Here is an 18562-nt window from a genome sequence, read left to right on the forward strand (position 1 = left end):
TTTATTTGAAGATAGAGAAAGAGAGGGAGATCTTCTATCCACTCTTTTACTCCCCAGATGGCCACAATGGCTGGAGCTGGGCAATCCGAAGCCAAGAGGCAAGAGCTTCTTCTGGTACTCCCATGTGGGTGCTGGGGCCCAAGGGCTTAGGCCATCTTCTGCTACTTTTCCAGGCGCATTAGCATGGAGCTGGATCAGAAATGGAGTAGCTGGATCTTGAACCAGCACCCATATGGGATGCCAGTACTACAGGCAGCACCTTTACCTGTCATGCCACAACACTGACCCCATGTTTGTTTGTTTGTTTTTTTCCCTTCAATTTGTATTTATTTATTTTATTTATTTGAGAGACAGATGGAGATCTCCCATCCACTGGTTCACTCCCCAAATACCTGCAAAAACTGGGGCTAGGCCGAGATGAAGCCAGGAGCCAGGCTTACAGTCTGAGTCTTTCAAATAGATGACAGGATCCCAACTACCTGAGCTATCGCTGCTGCCTCTCAGGATGTATCTTAGCAGGATGCTGGAATCAGGAGCAGAGCTGGGTCTTGAAACTAGGCACTCCAATATGAAATGCTGGTTTCTCAAGTGGTATCTTAACCATTGTGCAAAATGCTCATGCTGGTTGATTTTTGTATGTTGAACATCCTTGCAGTCCTTAAATAAATACATGGTCGTGGTGTTCATAGTTCTTTTGTGTGTTAGTATTGTGCATCAATATTACTGAGGGATATTGGTCCCTAGTTTTCATGTCTATTTCACTTTGCTAATGAGAACTTTTAGGACTCATAGAATGGATAAGGATGTAGTCCTCTTTAGTTTTTTTTTGTTTTGTTTTGTTTTTAAGGATTTCAAGAAAGATTGGTATTAACTCTTTCAAAATATTTGGTAGGATTGACCAGTAAAGCCATCTGGTCCTAGGCTTTTTTTTTCTTCCTTTCTTTTTTTAAATACTTATTTATTAACTTGACAGGCAGAGTGACAAAAAGGGTTTACTCCCTAAATGGCCACACGGCCAGGATTGGTCCAGGCTGAAGTCAGAAGCCTAGAACTCCGTCCAGGTCTCCTATGTGAGTGGCAGGGGCCCAAGCACTTGATGCATCTTTCACTGCTTTCCCAGACGCATTAGCACGGAGCTGGTTGGGAAGTGGAGTAGCCAGGACTTGAACCAGCGCTCTGCTGCCACTGTACCACAACACTGGGCCCTCCAACCCCGCTCCGCCTTTTTTTTTTTTTTTTTTTTTTTTTTAAGATTTATTTGAAAGGCAGAGTTAGAGAGAGAGGCACAGAGAGAGAGAGGTCTTTCATCTGCTGGTTCACTCCCCAAATGGCCGCAATAGCTGGAGCGGGGCCGATCCGAAGCCAGGAGCTTCTTCCAGGTCTCCCACGTGGGTACAGAGGCCCAAGAACTTGAACCATCTTCTGTTGCTTTCCCAGGCCATAGCAGAGAGCTGGATCAGAAGTGGAGCAGCTGGGGTTCGAGCCAGGGCCCATATGGGATGCTGGCACTGCAGGTGGTGGCTTTACCCACTGTGTGACAGCACTGGCCAATCCCTCCCATCTTTTTTAAAAATTTTTTTAATACAGTGTTTTTAATTACTGATTTCAGTTTCCTCACTACTTATGGATCTGTTCATTTCTTTGTGATTCAGTTTTAATGTGTTTCTATGACTTGTTATCCAAAGTTGTTCCTGATCTTTGGTGTGTTAGACACTTTATGGAGGATTCACCTCTAATGTGCTAAATTGCAGACCCTTCCTTCTGGGGAGCTCGGTTGTGCAAATAATATCGATGGAACAGGGTAGTGTCATCTCTACCTACAGAAGTTTCCATTTATCAAGCTTGTTTAGTGTTTCATGAATATAACAGTGTCATTTAATTCTAATTCTCAGAGCCATCTAAGGGGCTGCTATAGAAGCTATTAGAAATGAGGATCCTTTGAGTTCATTAATTGAGGGTTCCAGTTAAGCTTTTTCCTTTTTGAGTATTTTGCTTTTGGTTTCTGAATGATAAGCATGATTTTTTATTTTTTAAAGATTTTTTATTTATTTGAAAGGCAGTTACAGAGAAGCAGAGTAGAGAGAGAGAGAGAGAATGAGGTCTTCCATTCTATGGTTCACTCCTCAGATGGCTTCAATGGCCAGAGCTGCGCTGATCCGAAGCCAGGAGCCAGGATCCTCCTCTGGGTCTCCCACGTAGGTGTAGGGGTCCAATGACTTGGGCCATCCTCCACTGCTTTCTGAGGCCGTGGCAGAGAGCTGGATTGGAAATGGAGCAGCCGGAACTTGAACTGGCGCCTGTATGGGATGCCAGCACCGCAGGCGGCAGCTTCACCCACTACCCACAGCGCCGGCCTCAGCACTATTTTTTACTTGTTGTGATAGTTAGGTGAGTTCAGATAACCCAGGTAATTAATCAGTCACCTGCTCAAGTTAGTGTTATTTCTCCAAACACATTTAATGATGTGCAGGGGTTAGTACGTCTGGCCCATGGGCCTTGTAAGATCTGCAAAATCATTTCATTGGTTTGGCCCAACTATAGGTAGAACTCAAAATTTAGTAACTCTATAGCAGGCTAATTTTTAAGTTTATAATTTTGTATGGCTCACGAATGATGTTAAAATATCCAAATGACCCTTGGCAGAAAAAAGTTCTCCAGCCCTGATGTAGGCCATGGTGTAGAAATGTGCCTAATCATTACTGTAATCTGCATGCTTTTTGATTATTACAGCCTTTAATATTGATAAACAGTTTTGAAACAAGTTACAACAAAAAGAGCAGTAACTTAATCCTTACAGGTGTTTTGGGTTAGTTGCCTGCCTTATGTATATCCCTAACAGTTTGTATTTGTGGTATTTGAGGCTTGAAGCAGTTGAGAGGACCTGGCCTTTCCTTGTAGTTGAAAACCATTTTAAGAAGTGACGTAATCAAATAACTCAGGAGTTAGAGGTGGGTTCTGAAGCTAGGCTGGCTCCAGTGGAAATGTTTCTGTGGAACATGGAGAAAAGGAAGGGTGAAGGAATCTTTAAAAAAAAAATAAAAGGAAAGGTGAGAAGAGCTCGTAAGTTTAAAAGAATTAAAATTTTGGCTGCAGGGGGCTGGTGCTGTGGCTGAGTAGGCTAAGTCTCTGCCTGTGGCACTGGCATTTTTCTGTGTGTATTGAAATGTTCATATGATTCTTATTCTTTTTAGATTTATCCTCTGACTTTTGGCTATATCTTTTTGTGTATTTTTATCTTTAGTGGTTGCTATAGGGATAACAAAATATGCATGTGTAACCATTTATAGTTCAGTATACGTACCTAACCATTTACCACTTTAAGTAAAGTGTGTATGTCACTTTACCTTCTACGTATATTGAAAATACTATTAACAATGATTTTTTAAATTTATTTTATTATTATTTTTTTTGACAGGCAGAGTGGACAGTGAGAGAGAGAGAGAGAGAGAGACAGAGAGAAAGGTCTTCCTTTGCTGTTGGTTCACTCTCCAATGGCCGCCGCGGCCGGCGTGCTGCGGCCGGCGCACCGTGCTGATCCGATGGCAGGAGCCAGGAGCCAGGTACTTCTCCTGGTCTCCCATGGGGTGCAGGGCCCAAGCACTTGGGCCATCCTCCACTGCACTCCCTGGCCACAGCAGAGAGCTGGCCTGGAAGAGGGGCAACCGGGACAGAATCTGGCGCCCTGACCGGGACTAGAACCCGGTGTGCCTGCGCCACTAGGCGGAGGATTAGCCTAGTGAGCCGCAGCGCCAGCCTACAATGATTGTTTTTTTAAGATTTATTTATTTATTTTGAAAGTCAGAGTTAAAGGAAGAGACAGAGATTTTCCATCTGCTAGCTCAATTCCTGAGATGACTGCAACAGCTGGAGCTGGGACAGATGGAAGCCAGGAGCTGCTTCTGGGTTTCCCACCTGGATTCCAGGGGCTCTAAAACTCACCATCTTCCACTGACCCTCCCGGGCCACAGAAGGGAGCTGGCTCTAAAGTGGAGCAGCGAGGACATGAACTGGTGCTCATATAAGTTGCTGGTATCACAGGTGGTGGCTTTACCTGTTATTCCACAATGCTGGCCCCAGCAGTTTTTATTTTGTTGTTGTTTTTAAGATTTGTTTACTTGAAAGCCAGAGCTACATATATATATATATAGAGAGAGAGAGAGAGAGGGAGGGAGAGGAAAAACAGAGATCGATCTCCATCTGGTGGTTCACTCCCCAGATGGCCACAATAGCTAGAGTTGGGCTGATCTGAAGCCAGAAGTGAGGAGCTTCTTCCAGGTCTCCAACTTGAGTGCAGTGGCCAAAGTACTTGAGCCATCCTTTGCTGCTTTCCCAGGTGCATCAGCAGGGAGCTGGATCAGAAGTGGAGCAGCTGGGACTCGAACCAGTGCCCATCCGAAACTGTAGATGGTGGCTTAACCCACTCTGCCACAGCACCAGCCCCCCAGTAGGGTATTTTTTTTTTTAAGATTTTATTTATTTATTTATTTGACTGGTAGAGTTAGAGGCAGAGAGAGGGTGAGACAGAAAGGTCTTCTATTCACTGGTTCATTCCCCAAATGGCCACAATGACCAGAGCTGTGCTGATGCAAAGCCAGGAACAAGGAGCTTCTGCCAGGTCTCCCATGCCGGAGCAGGAGCCCAAGCACTTGGACCATCTTCCACTGCTTTCCCAGGCCATAGCAGAGCGCTGGACAGGAGGAGGAGCAGCCAGGACATGAACTAGTGCCTGTATGGTATGCTGTTGCCTCAGGCAATGGCTTAGTCGACTATACCACAGCACTGGCCCCACTAGTTTTTTTTTTCCAAGATTTAATTTATTTATGTATTTGAAAGAGTTATGAATTATAGATAGGCAGAGAGAGGGAGAGGTCGTCCATCCACTGGTTCACTTCCCAGATGGCTACAACAGCTAGAGCTCGATCTCCCACAAGAGTGCAAGAGCCCATACTAACTTGGGCCATCTTCAGCTGCTTTCTCAGGCCACAGTAGAGGGCTGGATCGGAAGTGGAGCAGTCGGGACTCGAACTGGCACCCATATGGGATGCTGGCACTGTGGGCAGAGGCTTTACCCACTACGCCACAGCGCCGGCCCTTCCACTGTTTTAATATTTACATTTTATGCTCTTAACTATTGTAAAGAAAATAAAAATAGTCTTTTGTGTTTACTGAAGATGTAGCATTTCTTTTGCTCTTCTTTTCAGGAGTTCTCTGTTCTCTTTTCATTCACTTCAGCCTGGAAAACTTCCTTAAGTACTTCTTTGACAGCAGGTCCAGTGCCTTCAACTTCTCTGTTTCCTTGACCTGAGACGTCATTCTTTCACTCCTGAAGGATAGTTCACTGATTGGAGTGATCTTTTAAGACTTTACAGCTGTTACCTAAATGTCTTTCTGCCATTTCTGTGGTTTCTGGTCCGAAATCTGTGATCCTCAAGTACATAATGTGTGGTTTTCTCCTGACTACTTTTAAAAATTTTCCAATTTTCAATAAATTGATTACAAGTTGTTTTGGCCTTTTTAAATCATCTTTTTGGAGTTTCTTGATTATGTAAACCTGTGTGTCCTACCAGTTTTTGGAAATTTTCAAGTTCACAGATTTCTTCTATCATCGCCATTCTGTTACTAAGCCCACTCATGAGTTTTTTATTTCAGATTATTTTTCAGTTTTAAGATTTCCATTTATTCAGTTTTTATAACTTCTCTTTCCTAGAGCTGCGATTATTCCATTTATTTCAAGAATGCTTTTACCCATGTTGTTGTAAAAGCCAACAATTTGATGATTCCAATTTTTCGGTCATCATCGGGCTTGGCATCCGTTGATTATCTTTTCCCTTGACAATGAGTCATATTTTCCCAATTGAGATAATTCTAGGTTGTTTCCTGGGCCTTTTACATTGCTTGGATTCTACATCTTGTTAAAAAGTCTCTGGTTGATGTTGCTTTTGTTTTAACAGGCAGTCAACTCAGTCTTGCCTTCCATCGGCAAGGGTTTCAATGTCAATGAGTTTTTTAAAACTTTTGCCCTGCCGCTTTGGGTCCTTTTTGCATACAAGACTAGAATAGTGGTGAACTTGCCCAGTTCTTCTCAATGTCTTTGCTGGGCTGGTCTGTTTGATGTTTGCCATCTGGGGTTGTTGTGGAAATAAATAGCTCAGGGTAAACCTAGGCTATTTGGGGTGGTGTTGTGGGACAAGGGGTTAGTTCTGGGCACTCTGCTCCAATCTGGCTTCCTGATGATGTGCCTGAGAAGGCAGCAGATAATGGCCCAAGTACTTAGGTCCCTGCCACGCATGTGGGAGACCAGAATGGAATTCCTGACTCCTGGCTTCTCCCTGGCCCAGTTCCAGATGTTGCAGGTATTTGGGAAGTGAACCAGTAGATAGATCAATCTCTGGGGCCAGGGCTGTGGTTTTGTAGGTTAAGCCTCCGCCTGTGGCATCGGCATCCCATATGGGTACCTATTCGAGTCCCAGCTGTTCCACTTCCAGTCCAGCTCCCTGTTAATGGATTGGGAAAGTAGTGGAAGATGGCCCAAGTGCTGGGGTTTCTGTACCCATGTGGGATACCCAGAAGAAGCTCCTGCTTCCTGGCTTCAGGTCGGCCCAGCTCCGGCTATTGTTGCCATCTAGGGAGTGAGCCAGTGGATGGAAGACCTCTCTCTCTGTCTCTCCCACTCTTGGTCTGTAATTCTGCCTCTCAAATAAATAAATAAATAAATATTTTAAAAAAGATCAATTTTCCCTCACCTCACCTCCCACACTCTGTCACAAATATGTATTTACATATGTTTTTCAAACCCAGGATTTGTGTAGACTGAAACGCAGATTTAGAGGAATTCTCTTCCTGTTCTTTCTGGTATTTTCCTCTGACTCTGTGGCCCACTCAGAACCCTTTGTTTTTTTTTTTTTTTTTAGTCCTCTCTCTGCAAGTATTTTGTTTTCTCTGAGTTTTAACTGTCTATGTGTGCGATTATCTCTGGGGCTACCCTTGGGAGAAAGCAGGGGGAGAAGAAAGGAAGGGAAAACAAAGAGAGGTTTGTTTGGCACTCTTTGAACCAGAAGAGTTCCCTTGCAGCCTATACCTGCTGCTGAAACTCCACGAAGAAGCTGCCCTTGAGCTGTGAGCTTCATTCAGATTTCCTTCTTCAGTCTTCTGGCCAGAAAGATGGGATTTCTATTTTATATAGAAGTTTTTAATTATAATCAGAGGAGAGAGATGTGTTAGTGGTCTTACTCCATGTTATCTCCAACAGACATCCTATTTTTTTTTTTTTAATGTATTTATTTGAGAGGTAGAGACAGGCAGACAGAGATTTCCCATCTGCTGGTTCACTCCCTGAATACCTGCAGTTGCTGGGTCTGGGCCAGGCCAAGCAGGAAGCCAGGAACTCAATCCAGGCCTCCTGTGGGTAGCAGGAATCCCATCACTTGAGCCATCACTGTGGGCTTCCATGATCTGCTGTAACAAGAAGCTAGAGTCCTGAACCAGAGCTTATCACCAAACTCGGGGATTCTCGTGGGATGTGTGTTTCAGTTGGTGTCTTAGCTGCAAGGCTAAATGCCTACCCCCACTAATGATTGATTTTATTTTTTAAAGATTTATTTATTTATTTGGGAGGCAAAGTTGTAGACAGAAGGAGAGACAGAGAGGTCTTCCGTCCACTGGTTCACCCCCTAAATGGCTACAGCGTCCAGAGCTGGGCTAATCTGAAGCTAGGAGCTAGGAGCTTCTTCTGGATTGTTCACATGTATGCAGGGGCCCAGGCACCTGGGCTATCCTCCACTGCTTTCCCAGGTCATCAACAGAGAGCTGGATAGGAAGAGGAGCATCCAGACAAGAACCAACACCCACATGGGATGTTGGCACTGCAGGTGGAGGCCCAACCTACCATGCCACAGTGCCAACCCCCATAATGATTGACTTGTAAGGCCTCTTCCCAGCTATTTGGGCCAATGTTTTGCTTCCTAATCCCTATGACTTCCACTACAAATGTGGACCTGGCTACAGTTCACTAAACCTACAAAAAGAAATTGCCTTGGGAGCTTATTCATGATTGGTCATAATCTATGTAAATTTCAAGCAGACTATAATCCTTTCAGAGGAGGATTGAGGTCAGCTCCATTTTTCAATTTGTGGTGCCCAAGTTGAGGATTTATAAAATCCTTTGTGACCTTTTAATCTCTCCCTTTTATTAAATAGTTGATTTCCTTTTGACTGCCAGGAACAAAAGCTCCAGGCAGTGTTGTACAACAACCAGTAGAGGGAGCTGGTAGGCTTCTTTCACTTTGCTGGGGACCTGGCTCCTCCAGCAGGTAGCAGCCATTTGGAATCCAAATAGCCTTGGTGCCTGGTGACCCAGGGACCTGTTTGCCAAATGCCATCAAGACCTGAACCACCTCATGCTAGCCAGTGCAGGTTAAGACAAGAATCACCCTCCTTACCCCCCCCCCCCCCAAAAAAAAAGTCTTTGAAAGCAAAAAAACAAAAGGTTTAAAGGAATTCTATTTATTTATTTGTTTAAAGATTTCTTTAGTTTACAGGCAGGGATATATATATATATACACACACACACACACACAGACAAAAGTCTTCCATCTGCTGGTTTACTTCCTAAATGGCTGCAGTGGTGGGGGCTGGGGCCACAAAGAAACCAGGAGCCCAGAGCTCCATCCAGGTCTCCCATGTGGGTGGCAGGGGCCCAAGTACTCAGGCCATCTCTGCTGCTTTCCCAGGAGCATTATGAAGGAACTGTATCAGAAGTAGAGCAGCCAGGACTCAAACAGGCACTCATATGGGATGTGGCATTGCAGATGGTGGCTTACCTGGCTGTACCACAGCACTGAAAGAAACACATTTATAACCAGAACTAGGGAAGTGCTACTCTTTAATCCATAGGCCTAAATAGTTTTTCTCCACCATTTTCTCAGGGAGAGGAGATTCAGGTAATAACCCTAAAACTGGTGCAGATCTATTAGTGCTTACTGGAGCTTAACTTCCTTGCTCAAATTCCTGCATGACTGAAGTTCTTCAGATGAGGACAGGAAATTTGTCTTGTTTGATTTCATAGTCTCATTCAGCAAAATGGTAATCTCGAAACTCAGCTTTTAAGTCGTTTTGACACTATGTCCCATGTCTCATGTCGTTTCTAGTAGTATGTTGTTTCCTCCAAAGCATTTGACTTTTTAATTTTTTTTTGGCTTGAGGCGCTTAGTTCTCAAGGTAGGGCAGCCTGGCTTATAGTGCCAGCTCTCATCCTGAGATCTCCTTAAAATATACAACTCTGTCTGCAGGAGTAGAGGGAGGACTTGCCAACCTTTCAGAGCACCTCTTGTGTGCACAGATTGCACTGGAGTTTGACCCCATACTTGGGACTTGTGCCTTTGGGACCAGCAAAGCTTCATGTAAATGGATGGGTTGTCAGGTTTGCCTGGTTTATGGAGTCTGCTTACCCTGTCTGCTTTCAGAATGTGAAATCTTAACTCGTGTGTCCCCAGAGTTTTCCACTTGTCTCTGCCACGAGCTTCAAGAAGTCAGGGCTACCCTAATTCTTTCCTCAATTTATCCTTGAGATCATATTTATGTCATGCCAGCTTTGTCTCTGTTGTTGAGATACAAAGACAAATACAGTGTAAGTGCGGACATATGGAAAGACGCTATATAGTTAAATTCTGGAAGATCTCTTTCTCTGTCCCCCCCCCCCCAACTCTGCCTTTCAAATTAATAAAAATAAATCTTTAAAATAAAATATAACTTTATTTGTGAAAGCAGATTGAAAAGTGGCAGACCTCTGAGGGTGGAAGCATGACCCTGCCACCTGGAGGTTGAGTGGTCCATGGAAATGGTAGGAGAGGGCAGGTGTCTGGGAAGAACTGTTGAAGAGAGTGGGAGATGCGGGCAGTGGGCGAGATGGAGGACAGAGTGTCCTGCAGGGTGCTGGCCTGGGTGTTCGGCTTTTCACCAAAGTGGAGGTCTCTGGGCCCTTTCACAGGAACAGTCTTGGTGGTTACTTGGGGCAGGAACTAAGTGCAGTGAGTTGAGAAGCAAGAGGAGGAAAAGGGGGCAAGCATTGTGGCACAGCGAGTTAAGCCTCTGCCTGCGATGCTGGCATCTCATATGAGCACCAGTTCAAGTCCCAGCTGCTCCACTTCCGATCCATCTCCTTACTAGTGCACCTGGGGAAGCAGCAGAAGATGACCCAAGTGCCTGGGCCCCTGTAACCCACATGGGAGACCTGGAAGAAGCTCCTGACTCCAGGTTTCAGTCTAGCCCAGCTCTGGCTCTTGTAGCCATTTGAGGAGTGAACCAATGTATGAAAGATCTCTGTCTCTCCATAACTCTGCTTTTCAAATAAATAATAAATCTTTCAAATGATAAATAAATAAATAAGCCTTTAGAAGAAAAGAGGAGAACATAGAGGCAAGAAAAGGAGACTTGGTTATGAAGCCCTTGGGGGTAGGGCTTGTTTGTGGAGCGTGCAGTTCTGTGGTTTTACCCCAGCGGTGCTTGCTGTAGGACAGGGAACCCGCTTGGTTGTTTTGACCCAGAGCTGGGGTGTTGCAAGGAGTGACGGTGAATGTTTTTGTTCGAAGGCTCACGAGATCCTTTTTGTGATCAAGGACTTTTTCAATAGTTTAGAGTCTGGCAGAACACTTTCTGATAAACTGCGTTCCAGTGTTTTGATTCAGAGCTGAGATGCTCATTAATTCCACTGGATTGTCTCTATTTCTGCACTTTTCTGTGTTCTGTGTTGCTGTTGGATGAAGATAGATAGAAAACACAGCAAAAACTCCTAATCTTGTTTTGAGTGAGGGTTCAGATTTCCTGACTCAGGCCGTAAGTGGGTGATCTTCACCCTGCTTTCCTCACCAGCTTCTGCATACCATTTGGTCCTTGTTACCGCATTTCACATCCAGACCTCCCAGATGGTAACTTCACTTCTGCTGCGCTAAAAAACTTGTTCAGGACGAACTCGTCTCCCTTTGAAACCTCTCAAAGTTGCTTTTTCTTTCCACATTGCTGTGGTCTCGTTGGAACATGAGCCCCGTTCACTGAATTTCTGAGAGTCTATCCTTTTTCCTCCTGTAACCTCAGCCTTTCCTCACGTGCGTCCCCCAAGTCAGCAGATACTCTTCACTCTCCTTGCAGGTCCTGCCATCCGCAGGCTACAATAGCTTTTGTACTTCTGTTTTGTCAAGAGGCATTTTCCTCCACAGGCAGCCCTCGGTCCCTGCCATCCAGTCGTTGGCACTGCTTGCCGAGACCACCGGTAATCAAAAATATATGTTGAAAATAGTCTGTTTTATCATTTGCTACCATAAAATACTCATATCTATTATAAAGAGAATTTCTTGGGGCCAGTGCTGTGGTATAGAAGGTTAAACCTCTGCTTGCAGTGCTGGCATCCCATATGGGTGCCGATTTGGGTCTCGGCTGCTCCACTTCTGATTTAGCTCCCTGCTAATGTGCTGGGAAAGCAGCGGAAGATGGCCCAAGTGCTTGGGCCCTGCACCCATGTGGGAGACTGGAGGAAGCTCCTGGCTCCTGGCTTCAGCCTGGCCTGGCCCTGGCTGTTAAGGCCATTGGGGGAACAAACCAGTACGTGGAAGACCTTTCTCTCTGTCTCTCTCTCCTCTCTACTTTACAAATAAATAAATCTTTAAAAAAGCAAAGTTAGAATTTCTCAAAACTTACATACATAAACACAGATTGTACATGCAGTCAAGAGAAATGTAAAGAAACATGAAGGTGCAGGGTTACATCATAACTGCATAAAGTTAACTGCAGTACACACAAGGACTACCCTACTGTAATAAGTTTGTAGCCACCTCCCATTGCTGTTGCAGGGAGCTCAAATGTTGCCAGGACTCCTTAAAACAACATGTGATGCTCCTCATCTCCATGTGAGTGGTTCATCGCCTGAAAATTAAATAGAGCAGTGAGAAATGATCTCCTGGTGCTCATGTATTTTTCACCGTATATAAAACCTGTAATACAAATATGTGTTTATCCATTGTGTTATCAGTAAGGCGGGTCAACAGCAAGCTATTAGTAGTCAAGTTTGAGGGAAGTGGAATTGTATCCACAGCACAGCAGTGGGGAGGGGTTGGTTCCCAACCCCCATGTTCAAAGTTCAGCTGTATTTGTTTTCTTTCCCCTACTGGATTGTGAAAACTGTACTTTACACTTCTGTGTCTTAACTCCTCTCCTTTTAGAGTCTTGTTTGTTTATTTACTAAGATAACAGGTCAAATCTGAATAACACTATAAAAATATTTATTTATTTGAAAGGATAAGAGAGAGATCTTCCTTCCACTGGTTCACTCCCCAAATGTCCATCCAGGACTCGCACATTAGGTGGTAGAAGCTCGAGTACCTGAGTATTTAGTTGTCTGCTGCCTCCCAGAAACATTAATAGGGAGCTGGATTGGAAGCAGAGGAGCCAGGACTCGAACCAGCACCCGGATAAGGGATGGTGGCATCCCAGCTGGCAACTCAACCCACTGGGCCACAACACCCACCCCGTGTAACATTTGATCTTAGTCTCAAAAGGGAATTATCAGTCTTTCCTGAGCATTGACCAAGATGATTTTGTTAAGCTTTACTTTCTATAATTTAGATTAAGAAAACACTGTTTTCACATTTTCCTAATTAAAAATTACAATGTCAAACCTGTATTTTAAAACGTGTTGTGTGCGTTAAGCCACCACTTGCTATGCCTGCATCTTATACTGGAGTGCTGGTTGAGTCCTGGCTACTCCTCTTTCAGTTCCCTGCTAATGGATCCTGGGGGGCAGTGATGGTGGCTCAAGTGCTTGGGCCCCTGCCACCTATGTGGGAGACCTAGTTGGAATTCTAGGCTCCTGGCCCAGCTCTGGCTGTTGCCAGCATTTGGGGAGTGAATCAGTAATTGGAAGATTTCTGCCTGTGTCACTCTGTCTTTCAATTAGAAGAAAATAAATAAACTTAACAAAGAATAAAACTGCACCTCTCTTGTTGCCTCATTTCTTACCATTATGCCTCTGTACCTGTTAGGATTGTAGTTCACCTGCATACCCTTCTGTCAGGGCCCCTGATGTTCCCATTGTCTCATTTTACAGTTGAAGAAGCCAAGAGTGGTGTTCCAGCTGTTCTCCCATTTTCTGTCTGACAAAGTCCTTTCTAAACAGCTTAGACAAAACTGAAGGGCCTTAGGGGCGTGGAAGTTTAAATGCTTTTTACTTTTCTTTTGACAGAGCTGAGAAGCTTCAGTTGCTGAATCACAGGCCTATGACTGCTGTTGAGATCCAGCTGGTGAGTGAAGGAGCCTGAACTTGAGGGGTCATTTCCTGCATCTGCCAAGTAGAGAAGACTGAGAGTAGAGCAGCCGGCAACTGTGTCTTTTTGAAGAGGCTGCCCAAGCACCTCCTTTTATACATGAAAGCAGACCTCACTAGTTTGATCCTAGTCAGTGTGGACTTAGGGAAGGTAGGAGACGGGAGGAAATTTAATTCTTCCCAGGAGTTTGGGCCTGTGATTTGGCAGCTGTCTCCCCAGAAGACCTGGGCCACTCTGGCCTTGCTTTGCTGTAGGGGTTGTTGCCAACCAGATGTTGTATGGAAACATTAAGCTTCCTGTGCCTCTAGTGGACTCCACCTCCCCCTACTCCTACCTTTCCATCCTTTTCTTCCTCTGCTTCCTTTCTTAGGTCACGGAGCATGTGTGCACTTTCCCACGTGCTCGCTGTCTCTGGCTTACCACCCTAGAAATCACTCTCACTCTTACATCATGTTCAGTTGGTTCCCAAGTGCTGTCGCTTCTGTCTCTCATTCTTTCTTCTTTTCCCTACGGCATGGCACTCATTTCTGTCGCTGTTTCTCAGCCTGGCTCTTGCTGTTGTCCTCACACCATTCTCTCTGCACAGTCTGGCTCCCTCCTTTCCCTGCCACTGCCATAGATCATGTTCTTTCTCTTTTTTAAAAAAGATATGTTTATTGGGAAAGCAGAGTGACTGAGAGGGAGAGACAGAGACAGTTCCTCCATCTGGTTCACTCCCCGTATAGCTATAGCGGCTGGGGCTAGACCAGGCCAGAGCCAGGAGCCTAGAATTTCATCCAGGTGTCCACAGGAGTAGCAGGGGCCCAGGCACTTGGACCATCTTCCACTGCTTTCTCAAGCACATTAGCAGGCAGCTGGATTGGAAGTGGAACAGCCAGGAACTGAACTGGTGCTCATGTGGGATGCTGGCATGCAGGCGGCAGCTTAGCCTGCCGTACCACAACTCCACCCCTGTAGGTCACTTTTTCTAAAACCACAAATGTGATCCTCTTGTTTCCCTGTTGGAAACCTTTCGGTGGAGCCTCAGCACGCGTCAGGTCCGCATTGCCATCACAGCATACAGCTTCAGAATTAGAGTGGAAAGCCTGAGAAAATGAGCCGAGACCGAGTGGCTGCTCTGTGCATGTGGTGGCAGCTCCCTGTGTGGTACTGGGCAGAGCAGAGGAGGCTGCAGATGGTAAGCAGGCCAGTTGACTTCCAGTACAGAAAACCCTGGGCTGGAGAAATAATGAGAATAAATCAGCTCCCAGAGTCAATTTTAGAAATATTTCGCTCTTTGTCAACTTTCCTTTAGAAAAGTATAAAGAGAATGGTCAAAAATGCCTATGTTCTTTAGGGTTGCTTATTTAAAGTACCTTTTGTCGCGAGGTCACGGAGTACTTAATTTTTGGTTAAAATTTTCATTGTCTTCCCAGAGTTGTTTCTGCCCTTCAAAATGCACCCAAAATTAAATTAGAAAAATTCCTTCCATAAACGATTCCTTTCAAGGGGAACTGGCCTGAAGGCGAAAAAAGACTCTTTTTTTTTTTTTTTTTTTTTTTTTTTTTGTGTCCTCGTTGTTCTGATGCTTTAGACTGTGTTGGAGAGTCAGCTTAGGGGAGAGAAAAAAAAGCAAACAAAACAGCAAGAAACCAATCCTTGTCCCTTTGGGTTAAAGATCACATGTCGTGTCTCCTCCAACTTTAATCGGCAACATATGTTATCCATGGCTCAAGGACAGATGGAGAGCAGGGATGGGGAGGATTAGCGTGACCTCATCCCGGAGCCCATGGCAAGCTCTCGCTTGCTTGGTAAGATTAGCTGCTGTGAAGAGTGCCTCGTACTGTCCAGCAAGGTCCCAGGGGAAGCGTGTCTTTTAGTGCCCTCACCATGGCCAGGGGTCAGTTCCATGTTAGCATGCAGGGCTAGTGAGTGGCTGATGTGCGTCCATCTGGTTCAGAAGCCTCTCTTTGTTCCTGTAAACTCTGCTCTTTTGCTTGGTGTTGTGGTCCCCACTCTGAATACCCAGGATTATGCCCTAGTTATGGAAGCATTTTTTTTTTTTATTTTGGCTGAAGCAAATAAGGAGGCCAGTGTTTTGTCCGGAGTCTGGTGTGACCTTGGACACATCACATGATTTCTTTGACTTCCATTTTAGTCCATCTGTAAAGTGAGGCAGTCAACCTTGAGGTCCTTGTTAGGATTATAAGCCTAGCCTGTTTTCTTGCTCTACTTCAATTTGCCAGGATTCTTTCTGGGAATTCCTGTTGGTTCCAGTTGCCAGATTTCAGAGATGGCTGTGGGAAATGCCATGGAATAGGACCTTGGGCGCCTCGTGCTGAGATTGTGTCTGTGATAAATGGCTCGTGCCACCAGACGAGCATAGGGAAGTCACGTGGCGGCCTGCACACTGTATTTAAGGAGGTGGCTGACCACATAATGTTAAGAATGGGATGTGAGGCTGAGTGTCCAGGACTGTGTCCGAAACCACGGGACGGTATGATATTGTTGTCAGCCCTCACTCCCCACACTCCTGTTCTAGGTTCCCAGAAGAAGACCAAAGCCACGTGGAGTGTTTAAGTGTGTGCTTTAGATTGGGCGGGCCTGGCTTGGGCAGGATCGTCTTGTTGAAAGGGTTAAAGAGAAAGAGTGAGGTGAAGCACAAGATGTGGCTCCAGACACGGGAGAGGCTGTTGGGAGTGACAGTGGTGGTGATGATTGGAAGAAAGATGGAAAACATTTGGCACATGGTGGGCAGTCACCAGATGAGTTATTGGTGTAACTCATCAAATTAGGCATGTGCTTGTTGTGAAATACAAAAGGATGTCAATGCCATTTTATTCCCCAGAGGTGACTTTTCTTTGCAAATAAAACGTATTCACGCCTGCCTGTACATGGATGGGTTTTGAACTCTGAGGGTTTTCTTTTCCTTTAAGAAAGAGTGCTGTCCTGCAACTCAGTTTTTTCGGTAACCCATTCTGAGTAATTGCATTGGCTTGGTCTGGGCTTTGAGCTGGCTTCACTCCCCTATGGGGCTAAGATGGTTAGGACCTGGGGACCAGGCGTGCCTCAGAACCTAAACCCTGGGCTCTTATGTTTTAGGAGGCTGGGCTGAGACTGTGTGGCTCATTTGTAACCCCTGGAAGGTTTTCTTTGCTCCTGCAGATAGTGGAAGAGAGTGAAGAACGGCTCACAGAGGAACAGATCGAAGCTCTTCTCCACACTGTCACAAGTATTCTGCCCGCGGGGCCAGAAGCTGAGCAGAAACAGAACACCAGTGACGTGGCAATGGACGAAGAGGAGCCTGCATAGAAGTGCGTCTGGCCCAGGCGTTTGATGGGGGCTCAGCAGCCACGTCCCGGACATTCAGGAGATTGTTTGATTTTACACTTTATCCCACCAGGTCTGATTTCATGGTTAGTTGGGAAAATCAGAAAAATAAGCTGAAAGAGATATTTCTGCCTTGAGGGGAAGAAAAATGGTGAAGGCTGGCTGAGGTTGTCTGGGCAAAGGACTAAGGAGGGGAGGACAATGGCTGGGGACCCCTCTGTGATGGAAGTATTTCTTCTGTGGCCTTTGCCACGGTCATAGGGAAGCCTCCGTACACAGATGGTAAAATACTTGCTTTGCTTTTGATGGGCTGTGTCGTAATTAGTTTCATCTGCTTCCCCAGGAACTTCCTGAGGAAAGCAAGGGCTCAGAGCTCTGTTGGGACGGAGCCGAACCATGAGAATCTAGTTAGATGCCTAAAAGACGCCCAGCGTCTGGGTTACTCTGGGTTAAAACGAGCCTCTGACCCTGGCTCACCTCAGAGGATTTCCTAGAGAACTGTGGAGATAAGAAGAGAAAGGGCGTGGCCAACCCTTCAACTGGACCTAAAGGCCACTTTCCTGTGCTGGCCTTGGTTTTGTTTACCAGCTCACTAATGACTTGGTCTTAATTACCAAGCCATTCTTGTTGAAAAGCAGCAAGGACAGTGGCAAGGACAGTGCAGAGTTGGCCATCTTCCTGACCGCCCCCCACCTCGTGCTCTCACAGGTACTGCCTGTGAGGCCGAGGGCAGTTCATCTGCCCAGGAAACAAACGGTTTGCACCTTTAATGTGAACTTGCTTCTGCAGCGCTTCTCAGGAACAGATGGATTCCTAAGAATTCCACTTTGCTTGCTGTTGCAGGGTTGCATCCGTTTGTTTTTTTTTTTTTTTTAATATTAAGATAATTACCACATGAAGATGATTTTAATATTCAGGCTTTGGAAAGTTTAGTGGCTCCAGGCATGTGGTTCTAGGAATATTGGTGAAAGTCTGATTTCCCACATTCACTGTTTCCTGTTTGGGGAAGAAAAATGCCCGTAAGCATTCATTGGTAAGATTATTTCCAACACTACTATTTATTAGTCTAGTTCTGACCCCCCCAGTTCATTTCAACGCGTGTATATATCTCATCCCAACTCCCAGACAGTTGTTTGCAGTTATATCCATCTTAGCCTGATCATCCAGAGACCAATTGAAGTCCGTTCACAGGCAGCATTGAAAATAGCAGGAGATTGTATTCTCAGATCTCTCTTGAGCGTTGAGAATTTGATTAGAAGCTGTTGGTTTATTTGTCAAGGCATATGTGTACCAGTGTCATTTTGGTTTCTTTAAGTGTGTTGGATGATTTTTTTTTTTCTTGATAGAGGTAAGGCTTAATCCAGTTAATAATACTTTGTTTCCAGGTAATTGCCAATTTGTGACACTTGATAGATCTTTGAAGGGTTTCTATTGTCATAGATAGAAATAAAGGAAATCTGGCTAAAGACTAAAATGTATGCTTCTTTTTTTTAAAGGATCGAATCTGTTTAGATTGCCGTTCTTTATTGGATTTTAAGGAAATTTGGTTCTATAACTAGGACCTGAATTTAGCCTCAATTTTTTTTATTCAAGCAGGCTCTGGAACATTTTACCTTTATAAGAAACATAGTATGTATGATAAACCTGCCACATTAATAACAAACAGTTTGGAAATAAAAAGTCATAATTTACCCAAGAAACTTGACCAGGATCACATCTGGGAATAACAGCTAGGGAGTCTGGGAATGTGTCTTTAATTTTATATCCTTCTATATAGTTTCAAATTTTGATGATGTGCCTATTCTTTAAAAAGAAAAAAATATGTCTGTTTGCATGTTGTGCTTGTAGTTAGCAGTTAAATTACGCCCTGGTCATGGAAGCTGCGGCCCAGCCCAGTCACTCTTAACCTCATGGGAGGAGGAGCTCTGGGAGGAGCTAGGGCA

At 44.9% G+C, this 18562-nt stretch overlaps 1 protein-coding gene across 3 annotated transcripts in view; it reads left to right on the top strand.

The window, feature by feature from the left end:
• The window catches only part of CRCP (CGRP receptor component), a 39815-nt gene extending 21722 nt beyond the window's left edge, over nucleotides 1–18093 (top strand). For all 3 annotated transcript variants that reach the window (XM_002722281.5, XM_070064753.1, XM_070064752.1), the window contains 2 exons: nucleotides 13229–13286; nucleotides 16455–18093. In XM_002722281.5, coding sequence (XP_002722327.1) covers nucleotides 13229–13286; nucleotides 16455–16601 — 205 coding nt within the window. In that variant the 3' untranslated portion in view covers nucleotides 16602–18093. The remainder of the gene's footprint in view (nucleotides 1–13228; nucleotides 13287–16454) is intronic.
• The last annotated feature ends 469 nt before the right edge of the window (nucleotides 18094–18562 follow it).

The sequence above is a fragment of the Oryctolagus cuniculus genome, chromosome 19, assembly GCF_964237555.1.
Source record: "Oryctolagus cuniculus chromosome 19, mOryCun1.1, whole genome shotgun sequence".
NCBI lineage: Eukaryota > Metazoa > Chordata > Mammalia > Lagomorpha > Leporidae > Oryctolagus > Oryctolagus cuniculus.